General features: G+C 53.4%; 1 protein-coding gene and 1 long non-coding RNA gene across 3 annotated transcripts; both read left to right on the top strand.

Annotated features, from left to right (window-relative positions):
* The first annotated feature begins 184 nt into the window (after positions 1-184).
* LOC143664166 (uncharacterized) lies at positions 185-6,664 on the top strand. The gene is made up of 3 exons (XR_013166356.1): positions 185-457; positions 4,260-4,371; positions 6,481-6,664. It is a non-coding gene; the product is annotated as an uncharacterized LOC143664166 (long non-coding RNA).
* A 3,217-nt stretch (positions 6,665-9,881) lies between these two features.
* On the top strand, positions 9,882-18,428 carry SNCB (synuclein beta). 2 transcript variants are annotated; one of them, XM_077138107.1, is made up of 6 exons: positions 9,882-10,073; positions 10,695-10,824; positions 13,605-13,646; positions 13,839-13,957; positions 17,367-17,456; positions 17,777-18,428. In XM_077138107.1, exons 2-6 carry the CDS (start codon positions 10,704-10,706, stop codon positions 17,807-17,809), a joined length of 405 nt encoding a protein of 134 aa, XP_076994222.1. In that variant the 5' UTR covers positions 9,882-10,073; positions 10,695-10,703; the 3' UTR covers positions 17,810-18,428. The 2 variants fall into 2 exon arrangements, with proteins under 2 accessions (XP_076994222.1, XP_076994223.1); XM_077138108.1 differs by lacking the exon at positions 9,882-10,073 and adding an exon at positions 10,253-10,277.
* Positions 18,429-20,893: the final 2,465 nt, after the last annotated feature.

Genomic DNA, 20,893 nt, shown 5'->3' with positions numbered 1-20,893 from the left:
TCGTTGTGAGAATGAAATGATGTAAAACACGTAAAGTCCGCGGAACAAAGCCTGGTTTGGTGCTTAATGAAAGTCAGCTGAGGGCTCCCCAGGGTGGGGGAGGGTGGAGGAAGGAGGAAAAGGGGAGGAGAAAGTGGGGGAGGGGAGGAGGGGGAGGAGAGGAGCCTCCAGACACTCTTTCTTTTCCTGAAGGCCTAAAGCCCTCCCCAACACCCTTAAAGTTTCTCATCTTCCTTTGGACCACTTCTAGGGTTCAGATCTGTAAGAAGACCAGCCCCTCCCCCCAGCTGGTGGAGGCTGGCAGTCAACGTTTGTTCAGCCCACATCCCCTAAGCCCCAGGTCCCAAGTGTGGGGCTAAGTGCGGGGACGCAAGAGTGAACAACAATTCTGTGGCCCCAGAGCTGAGGTCCAGCAGGAGAGCCAGGCATTCATCAGATAATCTCACAAAAAAAGCAGGTAATTACAAACACCCGCCTCTGTAAGAAAGGAATTCGGGAATGGGAGAAGATAAAGACCTTCACCTGGCTGAGGACTAGAGCAGCTTGCATCAGAATCACCTACAGGACTTGCTAAACACAGACCGCGGGGGGGGGGGGGGGAACACCCCAAAGTTTCTGGTTTCTCAGGTCACATGTGGGACCCGTGACTTTGCACTTCTAACCAGTTCCCATAGGCTGCTGTTCCAGGGACCCCACTTTGAGAACCGTTGGCCTAGACGTGGTGTTTGGCCTGAGACCTGAGTGGGAGTTAACTAGATGGGTGGGGGAGAGCACCCCAGGGGGAGGGCATGCATGTGCAAAGGCCCTGGGGCAAAGTGAACCCGAGGCACTGAGGCACTGGAGGAAGAGAAGAAAGACCAGTGTGGGGGGATGGGTTGTATGGGTCTTGATCCTAAGAGCAGTGGGGAGTCAGTGAGTGACTCAAGTGGATGCAGGTGAGCCTGGAGGAATCAGATTTGCTCTTCTCCAAGTACTCTGGGCTGCTGGGTAAGAAACATGCCCTGTGAGCCAAGAATGGTGCGAGGAAACCGACGTTATCCAGTGATAGGTGGGGGTGTCAGGGAAGATGGGGTCTAGGAGATGGGCTCAAGAATGAAGACAAAATAGTATTTGCTAATGGGCAGGCCCCTGAGGTGAGGGAGAGGGGGAGACTCCAGGGTTTAGGGATAACATGGTAGCACCTTTCAAGGTGTCCCATTCTATCTATTGTTGTATAACCAACCACCCCAACCTCAACGGCTGAAAACATTTATTTTGCACACAAATCCGCAACTTGGGCAGGGCTCAGTAGGGACAGCTCATCTCTGCTCCAAAGTGGTGTCATTGGGGTTGGCCCAAAGGCTGGGGCTATTTATGTTCACTCGCTGGGGGTATCAGCTGCGACAGCTCTATCTGGTCTCTCCACATGGCTGCTTGGCTTCCTTGGGACATGGTGGCTGGGTTCCAAGAGGAAGTGTCCCCTAGAGAGGGGAAATCAGAAGCTGCCAGTTTCTTAAGCCTGGGCCTGAAATCTGGCACAGAATAACATCCTCTGTTTACTGTATACTATCAGAGCCATGGGGCCAAGGGGAGGTAGGGTGGCAAGTTTTAAAACTGCCAGGCATGGATAGAGGAAGTACTGGATAGAGGAGAACCAGGCTTGGGGGAAGAGGTCACCAAGCTAGATTTGAAGGAGGAAGAGGGAGGAAGGCCCTTCCCCAAGTACCAGGCATGGCCCTAGCTGCCTTGAGCCATTCCTGGAGCCTGGCACAGGGTGATCCCCCAGCCATCTTCCCAACAGCTTCCACGTCTTCCAGCCTGGGGCAGACCCTAGAGATTGGGGTTGGGGTGACTAAGTAGAGACCGCAAGAGCTGAACTTCTGGCCTTACTGGGGTCCAGCCCCTTTCCTAAGCTCACCCACCCTCACCCCTGACCCATCAAGTCTGACCATGGAAGACATTTGTACAGCAGGGTTGAACAAGCAGGGGGCTCTTAAATCCCAGTCCTGCCATTCCGATCCTAAAATCCCTTGAATCTGCCCATTCCTCTCCCACCCCACACAAGCCATGCCATCTCTGACCAGGGTCACTGCACAAGTCTCTCCTGCCACTCTGCTTTCTTCCATGCCTGCCTCCCTGCAGAACATTCTTCCACGTGCCTCAGAGGGAGTATCTAAAACATTAATCTGATCACTTAGAATCCTCCAAGATACCTCGGAGGTGACTCAAAGTCCAGTTTCCAGGCCTGCAAGTTCCTGCGCGATCCAGCCTCATCGATCCTCCAGAAGCCCAGAGTGGTTCCTGCTCATGGGCCTTTGCACCTGCAGTGTCTTCTGCCTGGAAGGCTCGTCCTGTAACTCTTTACATGAGTGACTTCTCTCTGTCCTCAGGACTTGTCTCAGACATCCCTTTCTCAAAGAAGACCACTCTCTCCATACTTTCTTTAACTCATCACTCCATTTTATTTCCTCCTTAACCCTTAGTGCAATTCATGCATTCATTCATTCATTCATTCAGCTATTCACTCAACAAACACTTACCTAGCAATTGCTACATGCCAGGCACTGTTTCAGGCACTGGGGGGACGCAGCCATGACCGAAATCGATGATTTCTCATCTTTGCTTCAGAAGGTCCCTCTGTGGCTGAGCTCCCTCTGCTGTTAGAACACTTGCTGCTTCGTGATCTTGTCCAGTTGCTTGGCATTGAATATCAGATGGTGATATCTCTGGCCCCAACATTTTCCCTGAAATCCAGAGGAGCATATCCAAATGCCTGCTGGAACCTGGGTATCTGTTTGGGATTGAATTGTGTCCCCTCAAAAGGGCCATGTTCGGATCTCAAACTCTGATCCTGGGGGTGTGACCGCATTTGTAAATAGGACTTTTGAAGAGGGCATCAGTTCAGGTGGGCCCAGATCGAAGGAGGGTGGGCCTTAACCCAGGATGGCTGGGGTCCTGTGAGTAAAGGAAGTTGGACAGAGAAAGAAGCCTTGGGAGCAGCCAGAAACTGGAAGTCAACAGGACTCAGAAGAGAAAGGAGAAGACACTGTCATGTGCATTGCCATGTGACAGAAAAGCCAAGAAACCCCAAAGATTGCCGGCCAGCCAGAAATATGGACCCTGGCAGGAAGCCAGCCTTCCAGCCTGTAAAACCAAGAATGAATCAATTCCTGTTGTTAATCCAACCTACCATGTGGTCTTTGTTTTAACAGCTAGGAAACTGAAACAGTATCCAGTGTGCCTCTGGGCTGATCACCGTCAAAGCGGAAGTCTTTTTCTTTTTTTTCTTTTTTTAGACATAACCACATACAAACACGAACATTCTTACCATATGATCATTCCATTCTTGGTATATAATTAATAACTCACAATATCATCACATAGTTGTGTATTCATCACCATGATCATTTCTTAGAACATCTGCATCAATTCAGAAAAATAAATAAAAAGAAAAAAACTCATATACACCACACCCTTACCCCTCTCTCTCATTGACTACTAGTATTTCCATCAACCCAATTTATTTTAGCCTTTGTTTCCCCTATTTTTTTTCTATACCCCTTACCACTCCCTTTCATTGATCACTAGCATTTCAGTCTCATAAATTTATTTTTACATTTTTCCCTCTATTATTTATTTTTAATCCATATGTTTTACTCATCTATCTATACCATAGATAAAAGGAGCATCAGACACAAGGTTTTCACAATCACACAGTCACATTGTGAAAGCTATATCATTATACTATCATCTTCAAGAAACATGGCTACTGGAACACAGCTCTGCATTTTCAGGCACTTCCATCCAGCCTCTCTAGTATACCTTAACTAAAAAGGTGATATCCATATAATGCACAAGAATAACCTCCAGGATAACCTCTCATTCTGTTTGAAATCTCTCAGCCATTGACACTTCATTTTGTCTCAATTCTCTCTTTCCCCTTTTGGTTGAGAGGGTTTTCTCAATCCCTTGATGCTGAGTCCCAGCTCATTCTAGGATTTCTGTCCCACGTTGCCAGAAAGGTTTACACCCCTGGGACTCATGTCCCACGTAGAGAGGGGGAGGGCAGTGAGTTTGCTTCTCATGTTGGCTGAGAGAGAGGCCACATCTGAGCAACAAAAGAAGTTCTCTGGGGGAGACTCTTAGGCCTAATTTTAAGTTGGCTTAGCCTATCCTTTGTGGGGATAAGTTTCACAGGAACAAACCCCAAGACTGAGCGCTCAGCCTATTGCAAAGCTGAATTCTTAACCTATCCCAGATCTGCTCCTCTATTCTTCCAGGTGCCCAGGCAAAAATCTTGGAATAACACTGAGCTCATCTCTTCCCAACCCGTCAGCACATTCCATCTTCAGCTCAGTGGTGGAATGCTCGCCTTCCATGCAGGAGACCCAGGTTTGAGTCCCAGATCATGCACCACCTCCCAAAAAGAAATAGATACAGGATCAGAGCACTTTTCCTCTATCTCCATCACCACTGCCCTGGCCCAAGCAACTGGAATCTTGTGTTTGTGTTGTGGGGATGGCCTCTGGACTGGTTCCCAGCTTCCCCTTGCCTAAGGACAGTCTGCTCCCTACACAGCAGCCATTAAAAATGAGGGTGAGGCCACATCCCTCCTCTACTCATAGTACAAGGGGGTGGACAAGCCCCGGTCTGCCTGGTTTCCCATCACCCCTCTCATCTCCTCTCCTGCTACACCCTACCTCCCAGGCTCTGTTCCAGCCACACTGGCCTCTTTCCTTTCAGGTCTTCAAAACATGCCAGGCTCTCTCTGGCCCTAGAACTTTACCCTGGCTCTTCCTTCTGCCTGGAATGCTCTCCCATCAGAGGTGTGCATATCTCACTTCCTAGCCTCGCTTAGGTCTTTCTCAATTGTCCCCTTCTCCGAGGGCCTTCCTGGCTCTCTCTCCGTATCTGAACACTTCAACCCTCAGTTCCTCTCCTGCACCCCACATGCTCCTTCTCTTCTTTGTGTCCCCCCTCCCATTTATTAACTCCTAACACACCAGACATTTTTCTTCTCTATTTTATTTATCTTCTGTTTCCCCTCACTGGAATGTGAGGTCCCCAAGGCCTCTTTTGTCCACTGCTGTGTTCCTTGGTGCCTAGCCCACAATAAGCATGCAGAGGTAGGGGTGAGGTGGGAAAGCTGACCATTGGATTTAGCCAGGGGGGGAGTCGCTAATGACCTGGAGCTGCCAATGGCCTTGACGAGAACAGCACGATCTGAGGCATTTTATTTGACTTTTCGTTCACTTGTTTCTTGCCTGTTGCATCCCACTAGAACATTGCGTTCCAGAAGAGCAAGGGTTTCACTGGTCACATTTTCTTCTGAATGTCCTGTACCAGCAACAGTACCTGGCATGGGGTAGGCATTCAGGGAAAACTGACTAAAAAGAGTGAATGCCAAAGACCATCTATGACTTCCCATCTCGGTTTCGTCATCTGTAAAACAGGACTAAAAGTGCCTCTTTGAAGGACCGATCTCAGGGCCTAATGATGTGATAGAAGCACATGGTAGGTGTTACAGAAATGTCATCCACTTCTCCCTCTCTTCTCTTCCTTCCCCGGCCCTGCCTGCCTTGCAGGAAGCCTGCCTGCTTGCCTGCCTTCCCCAGCCCCCATCCTAAAGCTTCTGGACAGCAGTACTGATAAATGTTTAATCACACCAGCAGGCACTGCTCCAGGAGTTGGGAAGCCATGCCTGGATTTTTGCAGAACCCTGGCTGGGCTTGGGGTTGGGGATCCCCCCCACCCCTTACCTTAATACGATGCCCTCTGCTCTAGCTGCTCCAGTCAGGACTTTCTCCAGAACACTTCCCCATATCTTTCCATCTTTCCCTCCTCCAAGCTTCAATATTTATTCTCCTTCATGCATTCTTAGGAAGAGGAGAGGGATGAGAGGGATGTAGAGGCCCATATCCCAGGCAAAGAAAAAAAAGAAAGAGCGGTCTACGCGGACTCACAGATTTAGGATGTGAACAAAAGAGACACCAGGAGCCTGGGCTCTGGCCGTCCTATGCCCTAAAGCAGTGCAACATGGGGTAAAGAATAAGTAAGGGGCAGCCCAGCATCCATGCCCCGTTTTTCTGAGCACAGCACATAAGGAAAAAGAAAAAAAAAATGTAGCTGTTGCTAACAATTGGTGAATCCCGGTAAAAGATGTTCGGGTATTCATTTTACTAATATTGAAACTTTTCTGTAGCTTTTGTTCCTCACGCTATTCTTACAACTTTTCTCTAAGTTTGGAATTTTTCAACATAAAAAAGTTGGGGGAAGTGGCAGAGATGCTAGTGATCCACTCAGCTAACCATTCACCCCTTCTCATAATTTCATTCTGGGAAGCCCACATACCAACTAAATCAGCCTCCTTGCAACTATGGTTAGCCAATGAGAGAGAAGCAGATACTGGGTGGGGCTTCTGGGCAAACTCCTTAGAAGTGAGACAGACCAATGGCAGATGTTCTTTTTATGCTTCTTCCTCTCCTCCTGCTTCCTGCCCAGAGGTGATGGCTGGAGCACTAGCAGCCATCCTGGACCATGAGATGAACGTGAGGATGGAATCCATGGACTAAGGATGGCAGAGCAGAAAGGCAGGAGTCTGGGTCCCTGATGATGGAAATCATCACACCAACTGTGAACTGTCTCCTGCTACACTTTTTTAAGTGAAAGAATAAACATTTCCAAGTTCCTGTAGTAGCATGTAACCACATTTCCTGTCTATGCTGGTTTGAAAAGTGTTATGTACCCCAGAAAAAAAACATGTTTTTTTTCCTAATCCATTCTTGTGGGAATAGTCTTGTTTAGGGTGGGATCTTTCGGTTAGATTGTTTCCACGGAGACGTGAGCCACCCAATTGTGGGTGGGAGCTTTTGATTAAGTGGGTTCCATAGAGATGTGTCTCTGCTCATTCAAGGTGGGTCTGAATCCATTTACTGGAGTCCTTTAAAAGGGAAACATTTTTGGAACAAGCTCAGAGCTGACATAGATAGAGACGTTTGGAGATACAGAAAGAAAACATCCCTGGGGAAGCCTTTTGAAACTAAAAACTGGGAGAGAACCAGTAGGCATCACCGTTTGCCTTCCCATGTGACAGAGAAACCCCAAACACCATGTCCTTTTCTTCAGAGTCAAGGTATCTTTCTCTGGATGCCTTAGTTAGGACATTTTTATGGCCTTAGAACTGTAAACTTGTAACTTAATAAATCCCCTTTATAAAAGCCAACCCATTTCTGGTATTTTGAATTCCAGCAGCTTTAGCAAACTAAAACACTGGCTGATTCAGAATTGAATGTATTTTTCTGTTCCCCCAGCACGCTGTACTTTTCCAACTGCCAGATCTTCTGCTGGAAATGCTCACCACAGCCTGTAAGGTCTTTCTCCTCTTTCAAAGCCCTGCTCAGATGTCACCTTCTCCTGGAGGCTTTCCCTGGATGTCCCTTCTCTCTTTGTGCTCCCATAGCCCCCTGCGCTGTTGTTAAACTTCTCAACAGTCTATATGTTGCCCATTCAAGGACCCATCCCCCCTCCTATCCATCTGTACCATCTACTCTGACACTCAGGGGTCCTTAGTCAAAGGTCACAAAATCACTTCTGGCTGATTTAAGCAGATAAGGAGTTTATTAATGAATATTGGGCAGCTCAAAAATTCTCCAGGGTGGCCAGAAAAGCCACCTTGGAGATCACACAATGTGGAATGATGCCCCAAATCACAGAGCTAAGCAGGCTCATGCAGACCCTCCTGATGCTATGCCTGGTACAGAGATTGCAGCTTACCCTGTTGATGCTGGACATTCCCAGAGAGAGTGCCATAGCTGCCTGTGGTGCCTGGCAGGAGCTGACACTCCCACCACCACCTCCCTCCTCACCATAACAAACTGTCCTCCTTTCCTGCTTCTTCCTGGCTCTAGCTTCAGGTTCTGAATCTGGGACTGGTGTACCTAAATGGAGGACTGAGATCACACCTCCGTGCTCTGGCTGCAAGAAAGGCTGGGAAAGCAAGTATTCAGGATCATCTGCTCTTGGATGGGGGTTGAACTCTGTTGCAAAAGGTAGGGGATTCCGCAAAGATAGGAAGAGGGCAATTCCACTCCTGAGAGGCCAAACATGATAGCAGATATCTCTCATGATAGCTTTAAAAACTGTTTAAGTAAAATACTGTTCAAGGTAAAAAAAAAAAAAAAAAAGTCTAATAGCACAAAAAGGGAGAAGTTGAAATGTAAACGCCTCCCTCCTGGAGTCCTGTCAGCCCAGAGGCAACTAGTTAGTTAACAGTTTTTACTGGAAATCCTTGCAGATGTGTTCTTTGTACATCCAGCTATAAATACGTATATATTTATATATAAGGTGCCATGTTCATAATGCATTTAGTATGCGATAAGTATGTATATGTATCCTCTTCTACTTATCAAAACTGGCTCATTCCAAGAATACAGCTGGGCCTATTATACAGATCAGGGAAACTGAGGCTGCTTCTCACTTAACATATCTTGATGCATTCTAAGGTCAATACACACGGTTCTGGCTTATTCTTTCTAACATGACATTTCACTGAGTTGACTGTACCAAAATGAATTTAGATTATTATCAAGGTGTTTTTTTTCCCTACAATAAACCACATTGCAGTGAACATTCTTGCACAAATGTCTCGGTGTGCTTGTGTGAATAGAGATCTACACGATAAATTCCTAGCAGGGGGAATGATTGGGTCAAAAGGTGCCTGCATGGTTTTGATAAACATTGCCAAATTGCCTTCCAAAAAGCTGGTGCCAATTTGCAGTCCTACCAACAGCCTGTGAACATCTTTTCCCAGGCTCTGCACAGTTTGGCTGGCCCTTCATCTCATCATTTGTCACTCACACACCCCTATGTTTCTGGCCACAGTGCCTTTGCCCATGCTATACCCACAGCCTGGAATTCCCTTTCTCCCTTGTCCACTGATGAAAGTTTACCCATTCTGTGAGGCCCAGCTCAGATCTCACCTCCTCCATGCAGCCTTCCCTGACTCCCTTAAGAGTCCCTTTTCTCTGGGACCCCATAGACCCTTGGGTAATTCTGTCATGGCACTCACTGATGACCACCCCAGCAACACAGGCCTTTCATCTGTTCCTAAGCACAGTCCTGCCCCAAGGCCTTTGCACTGCAGTCTCCTCTCTGTGGACCTTGCTTTGGTCCGTCTCGATCTTGGTGGCCTCTCTCTTGCATCTCTGTTGAGATTCGCCTGGAGGGGTTTTCCCTGCCCACTCTTGTCTCAAGCACCCCTCCTCTAGTCCCTCTGGACCTCACCGTTTTATTATCTTCATAACACTTCTCACAAGCTGAAATAGCCTTGTCTGATTTAGTGTTGACACAGTTATTTTCTGCCCTGCCCGCTATTTCCACCCCCCACCCTCTCCTCCATGAGAGCAGGGACCTTGCTTTCCTTTTCCGCCTTGAACCTGCCTGTCACCCCTCTAACCGCTCAACAAACATCTGTTAAAATGAAGCATTCTTATCTTACAGAAGAGGGAACTGGCGTCCAGAAAGAAGAGCTGAGTAGCCCAAGGTCCCATAGTTAAGTAAAAAGCACCGCTGGAATTTGAACCCAGCGATTCCGAACTCACAAGCCCACCACCGCATGATTCTTTACTCTCAGCCCGCCGAGTTGTCTCCCCTACCAGACTAAGATCTTGGGGGACTTCTGGCGCCCGGGTTTCCCCAACGGTGCGGCCCGGGTCCGCCCCGCGGGGCTCGCGGGTCCCTCGGAGCTGTCGTCCTCCCCGCCCCCTGTCACTCAGGCCGAGGGGGCGGTGCGGCCGCCAGGGGGGGGCCCTGAGCTGCGAGCTGCCGCAGCGCCCGAGCGGGAGCCGGAGCCAGAGCCCGAGCGCGCGAGCGAGCCGGGCCGCGAGGAGCGAGCCGAGGCTGGCGACGCACCCGAGGCCCCGGCACTGCTGCGCTGCGGCTCCGGCCCCGCGCCCCGCCTGCTGCGGACCGACCCGAGCGCCTGGCCACGGCCCGAACCCCGTCGGTCGGAAAACCACCCCGGCCAGGGCCTCGCCAAGCCCCGCGTTCGCCCGCTGCAGCCGCCGCTCGGGCCCCAGCCCGGGTCCCGCATCCAGGTGAGGCGCGCGCCGGGGATGGAGAAGGGGATGGGGACGGAAAGGGGACGCGAGTGGTGGTGAGGAAGGGGATGGGGAAGGGGCCAGGAGGAGAGGGACGCGGGTGGGCGCTTTCGAATGCGCCCTAAGGATGCGTGTGTACGTTCCTCTGTGTCTCACCTTCTGGGTGGCCGAGTGGACGTGCGTCCGCGCCCGTGTGTCCGTGTACGTGTCAGAGTGTCCGTGCACGCTTGAATGTCTCCGTGTCTTGTATGTGCACGTGAGTGTGTCCGTGTGTGTGTGCACGGCCGTGTGATCCTGTCTTGCATGCACAGGCGGGTCCCGGGTCTTCGTGCCGAGCCGGCACTTGGGTTCCGCGGGGCTGCACGTTGCAAAGCCCCGCGTAACCCAGGAGCGGCCTTTCCTGCAACCTCCGGTTTCAAGGACGCTGGGACTCGGCCGCGGCCCCGAGGCAACTCGCTGGGGGTGGGGGGCAGACTGAGAGGAGCCAAGGGGACACGGGACACGCAAGGGGGCTGCGGTCTCAGGAGGGAGGGGAGGGGGCCCCCCCGCGCCCCTCGGGAATAGCTGGGGTGAGGGTGCGGGGTCAGCGCACTGGCGCCCTCTGTTCGCTCTCCCCAGGCCGCCAGGATGGACATGTTCATGAAAGGCCTGTCAATGGCCAAGGAGGGAGTCGTGGCTGCCGCGGAGAAGACCAAGCAGGGGGTCACCGAGGCAGCGGAGAAGACCAAGGAGGGCGTCCTCTACGTTGGTGGGAGAGGGGCGCGGCTTCCCGGCCCTTTGGGATCGGGTGTCTCGGGGGAGTTGGGGAGTTGGGGTCGGGTTCCCTAGAGGGAGTAAGGGGTCTGGGCAAGGAGGATGTGAGTCAGCAAACGGGGCGGGATGAATAGGGGTCACTGCGGTCAGTTTGGAGAGCGGATGGGTGGGTGGGCAGTGGAGGTGTTGATGACCGTGGAATTCACCTGAACGGCCAGAGACCCATGCACTGATCAAAGCAGATAGCCTTCTTTTTCTTATTTTCTTTATCATCATTGTTAATATTCAGTTACCTGGGGGTGAGCCCTTAACCTATGCCAAGTACTGTGGGAAATGCTGGAACCTCCGTTATCTCATTTAATGTTTCCAGCCTATTATACAGATCAGGGAAACTGAGGCTGGGGTTAAAACCCCACCCTCCCCTTCAGCTCCCTCCACATCTGAGCTGCTCTCCAGGTCTCCCTGCGCCCAGTGTCATACCACTGCTGTCTCTCCTCCTAGCCCACCCTCCTTGCAGCTGTCAGCTGGTGTCAAGAGAAAGACCAGGTGGTTGAAATCACTCACCCCAAGTGTTAAAGGAGACTGAGCCTGCAGGGTTATTTGCATAAATGGGGAAGGGCCAGCAACTGACATTTACTGAGTCCATCTGGTGATTCAGGGCTTCTGTATGTGGAGCAGGTGTAACTGTCCTGATATACAGACCCTGAAAGGCTGAATAATTCATCCAGGGTCGTGACAGGTTTGGGATTGGGGTAATTTGACAAACATTTATGAAATACCTACTATATGCCAGGTTTTATGTGGATGCTGGGGAGACCTGCTTTCCTGGAGCTGAGCAAGAAAATATCAGATGGTGATACAGAGCATTTCAGTACTGTCATGTGACGCCAATTGGCTAGGGTGGGGACTGCTTTGGGTGGGATAGTCAAGAGGAGGTGACATGAATTGAGGCCTGAAAACTGAGAAGGACCCAGGTATGCATGTGTGTGTATAGGTGAGAATGGCAGGTGCAAAGGCCCTGAGGTGGGTTAGTCAAGCGAAGGTGACATGAGCTGAACCGTGAATATTGTGAAGGAGCCAGGTGTGTATGTGTGTGTGTGTGGGGGGTGGAGTGGGGGGTGAGAATGGCAGGTGTAAAAGATCCTGGGATGGAATGGGCTGGAGGAGATCCAATGGCAAGAAGCAGTTGTAGGAGATGAGATCAGAGAGGTGGGCCAGAGCCTTTAGGTCAGGGCAAAACATTATAACATATGATTGCCAGAAGAGGTGGTAAACAAGGGGTGGACAGAATCTGATTAGAATCTGTTTAGAAAGACCCCTCAAGCTGTTAGGTGCAGAATGAATTGTAGGGAGGCCCATGGGGAGGTAAGTGCAGCCCCTAGATGAGGGGGAGTGAAACCAGGGCAGTCGTGATGGGGGATGTGAAACCCCACCCTCCCCTTCAGCTCCCTCCTGTCCTGTCACTCCTGTTTAACCCCAGGCACCCCTGAAGTGGCCTCTCTGCCAACAGACTCCACCCCTCCAAGCCATCCTGTCCGTCCCCTTAGATAGGCACCTCCTGCCTCTTCCCTGCCCAGGAACCCCCAGGACTTCTGGTTCCTACTCGCTAAAGCCTCAGCTCCTGGTAGCCTGGCATTTGCTGCCCTTCGGGCTCCTGCCTCAGTTTACCTTTCCAACTTTGTTTGTCATCATATGCCCTGCTCCAGGGCACGTGGACCACCTGGATGCACTTCATGCTGGGCCTGAAATCACACTGCTTGGGGCCTTACCTGTGTGCTCCCTCTGCTCGGAATACCCTCCCTAGTCACCTTCCTGCATCTCCACCTGCTCTCCAGGTGTCAAGGCCCAAGCCACATTCTGTCAGGTATCCCTAGTTCCCCAGCCCTACCCAAAGGCTGGAAATCATCTGCTACCACTCAGGTCCATGGAAGCTGCTCTTCTCTCACCCCCTTCAGACAGGGAGCCATTGGCCTGTGGCAGGAATGAGCGTGGATATGCAGCCTGCCACCCCCCCTCCTCCTTCAACCTGTCCAGATACCCCCTTGTGAGCTTCCCCTCTTCAGGAGGTCCCACCAAGTACCCTTACCCCTCCGTCGCCCCCCAGTCAGCCCCACATTTTGCATATGACAAGCGACTTTAGAGGAAAAGGAGAGAGGGGCAAGGGGACAGGGTATGCAGAGGCTGGGTGTGGGCAGCTCAGTCTAACCCAGGAGAACCTCTCTAAATATACAGCTTTACAGCTTTTTTGCCCCCACCTGCCTCCCACCCTGGGCTTCATACTCAGGGAGCTGTGGCTGGAGTTTTAGAGTCAGAAAGGTCTGCACTCCTAGGCCAGTTCAGCCCTTTACTGGTTGCGGGATCCTCAGCCAGCACCTTTCCCTTCGTGGGCTTTTGTTTTTCCATCTGAGAAACAGGTGATGACGGACCCATTTCCCTGGGCTGGGGAGAGGATTTAATGTAATGATGCAAGTGAAATGTTTTGCACACCAGAGGGGTGGGTGTCAATATCAGGTTGGGGGTGGGGAGTGGAGAGATGGTGAAGGGGTGGATGGAAGTGCTGAGGGAATAGGTGGGGAGGGGGTGGTGCTATGAGGATTGAGGGGGGGTTTGGTTAGCACAGGGGAAGTGGAGCCTTGTTGGAGGAGACCCAAGGAGGCAGGGAAGGGCCAAGTTACCCGGCTGGCCCCTCTGCCCACTCTTTCGCCCCCACGCTGTGCTGGGATTTCTGTTCCCTTGGCTCAGAGCCCTTAAATGTATTCCTTTTTCTCCCTGCAGGAAGCAAGACCAGAGAGGGGGTGGTACAAGGTGTTGTCTCAGGTACCTCCTCACCTGGGGCCTGTGATCTGGCTGGGATTCAGAGGTCAGGGGAGGGTGGTGGGTTGTGGGCACTCCCGAGGGTCCTGTGGCGTGGGTTGGGGGGAAGAATCCATGGGGCGAGAGGGTACCTGGACCTGTCCTTCACCCTGGCCCCCCAACTGGTCCCCTACCCTCACCCCTGGCTCCCTCCAGTGGCTGAGAAAACCAAGGAGCAGGCGTCACATCTGGGAGGGGCCGTGTTCTCTGGGGCAGGGAACATCGCAGCAGCTACAGGCCTGGTGAAGAAGGACGAATTCCCCACCGATCTGAAGGTGAGCCTTCCCCCCACCACACACACACACACACACACGCACACACGCACACGCACCAGGCACACAAATAGGCCTGTCCCCGCCGTTCTCTCAGAGTGAGTCTGTATGAAGGTGTGTGGGTGTGGGTCTGGCTCTCCCCGTGACAGTCACCCAGATCTGGCTCGTATGCGTGCGTACTGCTGGCAAGTGTGACCGGGATCACTTCCGGCCACATCTGCACGTCACTGCCTATTTATTCATTTCATTTCATCCCACAAATAGTCATTGCAGGCAACGATTGTTCTAGGAGTTTGAATAAGGTTCCTCCATTCGTGGAGCTGACCTGGTAGTGGGAGAAGAGACACAGGAAAAAAGGCAATCCATAAATAAGTGAGATGATTTCAGACTGGGAAAAGTGCTATGAAGAAAAGACAACAGGATGATGGGATAGAGCGCTAAGCGGTGAGTGGAGCTACTGTAGCTGGGAGGGCTTCTCTGAGGAGGCGATACCTAAGGTGACACATAAGGGATGAGCTAACGGGAGATGTGTGGGAAAAGTATTTCAGGCAGGGGAAACAGCAAGTGCAAAGGCCCTGAGGCAGTCATGAGCTCGTCGTGTGAGCCATGGGAGAGGTTGATCTGTGCACACGTTTGAACAGACATGCTACACACATAGCTTTCCATGTATACATAGAAATGGGGCCTCCACTAGCTCACCCTGTAGGAAAAGAGCCTGTCCCTGTGACCCTAGACAAGTCCCATTGTGTCTCTGAGCTTGATTTTTTGCCTGCCAAACAGGAGGTGAACACAATAGGATAATGCAGAGCAGAGTTTCTCAAACTTGGGCACACATCAGAATCACCAGGAGGGCGTTTAAAATACAGACTACGGGGCCCCCCCCAGAATTTCTGCTTCAGTCTAAGGTGGGGCCTGAGAATTTGCATTTCTAACAAGGATCTGGGTGTGCTGATGCCTGCTGGTCCAGAGACTGCACTTTGAGAACCATTAGTCAAATGAACCTGGCTTGCACTGGGGGAGCTGCGTAAGAGGTGGTGGCCCCATGATCGTGTGAGAGGGTCCCTGCAACTGTGTGCTGTGTGGGCCCACCTGTGTGTGGACAGACAACCCTCTTGGGAGTGCACCCGGTCTATGTGTCTACAGGCATGTGCAGCCCTCTGCCTCTGCAAGTCTGGGGGCTCCCCTTTGTCCGATCAGTGGACATTTGGCATGAGCAAATCCACCATGCAGTGGAAGATTCCACACCAGCCCTCCACTCCAGACATCTTGTACCACTGGTTCCTTCCACTTTTGGGAGAGTCTGGGATTTGACTCAGAAGTTCTGGTTCAAGTCCTGTTTCTGCCTTTGATTAGTTATGTGACTTTCCCTTTCTCAGCAGCATTATGTTACCCGGCGGTGGCTCCTATGCACTGATCTCTTGTAAGGTGGGGCGGCCTTAGGCTTAAGGGAATAACTCAGAGGCACTTCACCGTAACTGTCCCATTTTCCAGATGAAGGAACTGAGGCACAGAGAGGTGAAGTGACTTGCCCAAGATTCCAATTCCTGCCTGCCTGCCTCCCTTATCAGGTGGCTGGGAGGATAAGCTCAGGTCCATTTAATGGGAGTCGCTATGCTGGAAGCAGAGGTGAAGCAGAGAGACGCAGGTCCAGACCCACACCTGTCAGCCTCGATTCTGTCTGTGACGGGCTTGTGTATAGAATCATCTTTCTCTTGCCACCTTCCTCCTACCAGCGCTTGTTGACTCTACAGGGCTGCTCTCTCCAGGGAGAATTGAGATCCATAGAGTTACAATCCAAACAACCACCCTTCAGGGCCACTGGGCATGGGGGAGCCCAGGGCAGCCCAGGGTCAGCATTTCCAAACATCTCGATACCTGCCAATCTCCTTTATGTAAGGGGGAGCAAACTTTCAGGGGCACTCACTTTCGGGGTCTCATTTGCATGATCCTGAGAGCATATTCCTTCTTAAAATGTGCACCCTGGGTGCCTCCTTCACCTCACCCCAATTCTAGCCTTGCCTCCCCAACTCCAAGAGCAATTGCTGGCCTGAGTTCTGTCACCACCAATGAGTTGGGTGTTTTCAAACTGCCTATAAATGCTGTCATCGAGTACTTAATCTCCTGATCTGGCTTCTTTCATCAGCAGTAATTTGGTGAGATTCAGCATGCTGGTGTGTGTGTGTGTGTGAGTGTCGTTTTTCGGTCTTATATAGTATTCCATGTGTCATCCTTGTATAGTTGTGCGATTATGCCAGGATGTGCCCATCTGTCCGACTGTTGGTGGACATTTGGGTTGTCTCCAAACAATGTATTCAAGCTGGAATATTTAAGATTATGTTTCTTCCTTGGAACTAAGTTGCTGGGTGACTGGGTGAACTAACTTTTCCCCACCTTCTGGCCCTTGGTGTCCGCATCTGTAAAATGGGGGCAACGAGCGAGAAACTCATATGCTCCCAGGCTCCCACCCCCACCCACCCCTGCCCCGGACAGGTAATGCAAAGGTGCTGAAGTGATGGGGATGGGGCACCCAGGGATTCCACTAGGGAGGGACAGTGGTTATACACAGAAGAAGGGGAGATGGTGTGCCCCAGGCCTGCAGGTTTCCCCAGGGGTCCAGGACTTTGGCCTTGCACAGCTGTGCAGGTACCTGAGGTTACTGCATGTGCCCGTGTGTGCAGCCAGGCAGTCATGGATGTGTGCACATTCCTGTGCTCCCCTGCAGTGGCTGGTCCTATGTCTGGCAGTGCCCCTCCCCCACGTGCCCACTGGTCTGTGCCTGTCTGGGCAGCAGATGCAGGGGGGAAGGGAGAGTCTTAGCTCACACATCCAAGCAACACCATGAGCTGTTGCTTCCAGCTTATCTTAAAATAGCAACAGCTGAAGAAACCAGGCCACCAAGGGCCCTGGGGGAGGGAGAGATGGAAGGTGGCAGGGGAATGGCTCAGAACCCCTGGCCAGCCCTGTTCCTCAGCCCGTCTCCCACTAGCCCAGGGGAGCCTCCAGGGTTATCTCTGGGGGTCTCAAGGCCCCAGCAGCACAGAATGCAGCACACAGGGGACAGGTATAAATTAGTGACTGAGTGTGGCAGCCATCCCCCTGTCCCATCCAGTCCAAAAGATGGAATTGCCAGAGGCTGCTTACAACTGGGAAAAGGGGTATACAGATCCCGGCTCCCCTCCTGAGGCCAGCTTCAAGTGGGTGATTTGGGGTGGGGGTGGGGATGTACTCTACCCAACTCCCTCCCACCTCAGGGCACACCAAATAAACAATTTAATTAAAAAATCTGTTTGCATTGCCAACACAGCTTAGCTCTTCCCACTCTTCAAGTGGGAAGCCAAAAGCTTCCTTGGATAGGAATTTGGGTGGCCCTCCCCAGCTGCCCTCCCCAGCCCTGTTCTTTCTCTGTCCACAGCCAGAGGAAGTGGCCCAGGAAGCTGCTGAGGAGCCGCTGATTGAGCCTCTGATGGAGCCCGAAGGGGAAAGTTATGAGGAGTCACCCCAGGTGAGAGGGCCCCAGGGCCCCCAGGAAGATGGTCCTGTGGCAGGAGAGGGTTTGGCCAGGGGACTCTAGGATATGCCCTTTTCTAGAACCCAGGGCCCGGGGGGTGGGAGCAGGGAGGGGAGAAACAGATGGCATCTAGTGCCAGGCCCCAGGCATCCATGCCCTGCTGTCACCAAGCTTCCTGGGTGGGTAGGTGGGTGGGGTGGGGGCGGGGAAGTGGGGCATACTACACTTCCTCCGTAAGGGGGAGGGATCTCGGGGCCAGGGCTTGACCCCCACCCATTTGCTCTTCTCCACTCCACCCCACCCCTCTGATGCAGGAGGAGTATCAGGAATATGAGCCAGAGGCGTAGGGGCCCAGGACGGCCTCCCACCAGCAGCACAATCCCCATTCTGTCCCCTGCACCCCCCACTCCCCACCCCCGACCCAGGGCTGTCCTTTTACCCCTCCCATCCCCACCTCCCAAACACGAGATCTTCCTTACGCTCCGAGGCGCCCTCTCGGAGCCTGTGTTAGTGTCTGTCCGTCCGTCTGTCCTACCCGCCCGCGTCCACCCCTGGGGCGTGGACAGGACCAGGGCTACGGCCGCGCCTGGGAGACCCCCACCTCCACCCCATCCCGTCCAGTGTCCGCGCAGATGTAGCATGTTTTTTGTGTTTTTTCAACCAAGGTCGGATAGCGACGACTCCTTCCGCCCGGGACTGAGGCTCTCGGACCCCGCCCCGGGCAGCCCCCTCCCCCCCCCGGAGCCTCCAGTCCATCCCCAAATCGACCCCAGGAACTTTTTTTTTTAACCAAACCAGGAGCCAGGCTGTGCCATGCCCCTCCCCCCAGCCGGCCCGACCCGAGCGCGGGCGTCGCGTGTTGTGATAGTGGCATGGAGAGTTCCCCAAACCCCCGTGTGAGCGTGTTCCGCGCGGGCAGGCCTGGCCGCTCGCCGCGTGTCCGCGAATAAAGCCAATCTGTCCGTAGCCGGCGCCGCGCTGCAGGGCTGGGCTGGGCGCCAAGCCGGGGCGACCGACGGGCTTTAGGGTCCCAGCCGTGCCCCACTCCGCTCTTTGGGGCCGGGCACACTCAGCCCGGGGACAAGACTGACCCCCCCACCTCAGGCCTAAGCTTCTCCGTCTCCTACCCCGGCCCCCTACCCCCTGCCCAGGACAACCTGGTGGGGCGAGGGGGTTCCCCTCCTCCCCTAGGGCTGTGACTCACAGTCCTTTGGAAAGGACGCGGGAGGCAGGAAAGTGGTCTCGGGCGCCACCTGATGGGCGGCACGGCGTCCGCTGGGAGTGCGGGACCTAGGAGAGCCCCGCGCAGCTACAGCGCACGGGCCAGAGGCTCGCACCTCGGCACCTAGGCACGCTGGGCTGTGCGCGAGAACCCGCGTGCACGCACCCCGACAAGCACGCACGTGCAGACCCGCGTGCAATCCCACGCGAGCGCTCACAGTTGCACACGCACGGCAAAGTCCCCTGAAATCAGCAGCACTGGCCCCGGAAGACGCTGTTAGGCGCAGACAGACCTCTCCCCAGGCGGCAGACACCCCCCCCAGCGCATACCCGCCGCACGCTGTAAACCCCGATTGAGGGGGGGGGGGAAGGGCAGTTGCCCCGGCGGGGGCGGGGTACGGAGCTCTGGCAACCAGTATCCCGGTCCCTACCGTTCAGGAAAGGCGCCGCAAAGTTTGGGGCCTCCGCTAGAATGGGCGAGGGTCCTCAGTAATCTGGGGAGCCGGCCAGGAGCCTCGAGCGGAACAAGACCGGCACTAGGGGGCCCCCAACACCGCCGCAGTGTGGGAAAGAGGGGGCGGGGATGCCGTCAAGGCCAAGGTCCTGCCCTTAATCGGCGTATAAACACCCCACACCTGGCCCACGTGGAGAGCCCCCCCCCCCCACACACACACCTGTGCCTTAGGCCCCACCCCAGCCCCGCCGCGCTCCTGCAGGGGTTGGCCACGGAGGTCCTCTCCCAAGTCCTTTGCACACAGGCCCCGCCCCCGCCCTGCGAAGGCCCCGCCCCGTCCACGCAGAACTGCTTTTCTTTGCCGCAGAGGCCCCCAGTCTCGCCTGCGCAGGGCCCCGCCTCCTTCTCCGCGGCGGTCCGGCTCCTTACCGCGCCCAAGTCTGCCTCGCTCTGTGCGCCCCACCCCCGAGGGTTGGTGCCTCCTCCTTCCCTGAGTCCAGGATGGCGGGAGGCGATGCCCTGCCCGGGAAGCCCCTTGAACGCGGTGGGAGACCAGTCCGCTCGGGTCCTCTCGGCCTGTGCTGTATGGATCTTCATTTCCGGAAGCAGGAGGCAACTGGCACACGCTTGTGTAGGGAAAACAAACCGGAGTGCGTGTGTGTGTGTGTGTGTGTGTGTGTGTGTGTGTGTGTGTTAATTCTCTAACTCACTTAAGTGCGGATACCCAGAACTCCAGATCCCTTTTGGCTGAATTAAGACTCTATTTGCAACCCCCAGGCTGGATTTGGTCCGCAGATGTGTTTCATCTGTTAGCGCCATGTTTTAAAATGTTTGAATTGGAATATCTTCAGGTTGGGCGCACTTCTTCTCAGTTGACCCCTGTCCCTGTCCGTGCCGGGTGTCGTGCATCCATCCACTTCATCCGTTTTTACGAACTGCCTGGCCCCTGAAGGATCTGAGTTGGCAACTCTGCCCCAGCTCCGAGCACCTGAGCCCCATACAGGCTCACCATCTGGCCCACGGGGGGAGGTACTTTTCCTTCCGGAGTACCGAGCTGTGCACCTGGCGGGGTTGAGCCTTGCTCTGTTCGTAAACCAACGTGTTCATCTGCCAGGGTCACTTTAAACGCTATTCCAGGCCTAGCCAGTGCTGTCACAGACGGCAGTCCTAGCTGGGCACGCACGTGAGAGAGCGTTTAGCTCATGGGCTCCTCCCGCATGACAGGAAGGGGGGAGCCATTTCTCAAATGCCCAGTATATCCTAGGCATCCAACACATCTCCATTAATTTCACTTACAAACACCCTCAAGTCTTCCTTGTTATCAGTCCCTTCTTACAGTGGAGGGAATGGAAGCAGGAGAAACAGTTACCTGCCTGAGGCCACATTTAGCTCCCAGCCTGACCCAGAAGTCCAATGCCTTTGGAAGTTTCCAAAAGGGACTTGCTCAGGTTTGAGGGGGGACAAACAAACAACAGTAAGAAAACGCGGAGGCAGCAGGGGGTAGATTCCAGTGCAGTGTCATGGAGAATGCCAGAGACTGCATACGTGGGGTTGTGGGTTTGAGCTTGTGTGCCCATACTTCCTCACGTGATATGGGCGTGCGAGGTGCTGCATCTGCGTGTCTGTATCTGTGTCCATGCGTGTACACAGATGATCGTGCATGAACACAGATGTAGTGTTGGTACATGTCCACAGATGTTGCCCGCCTGGCTTGTGTGTGGTCGTTTAGTCATTCAACAAGTGCGTGCTGTGCACC

This window comes from Tamandua tetradactyla, chromosome 20, assembly GCF_023851605.1.
Source record: "Tamandua tetradactyla isolate mTamTet1 chromosome 20, mTamTet1.pri, whole genome shotgun sequence".
NCBI lineage: Eukaryota > Metazoa > Chordata > Mammalia > Pilosa > Myrmecophagidae > Tamandua > Tamandua tetradactyla.
The sequence above is the reverse complement of the archived record's forward strand: the minus strand, read 5'-3'. Positions and strand labels throughout refer to the sequence as shown.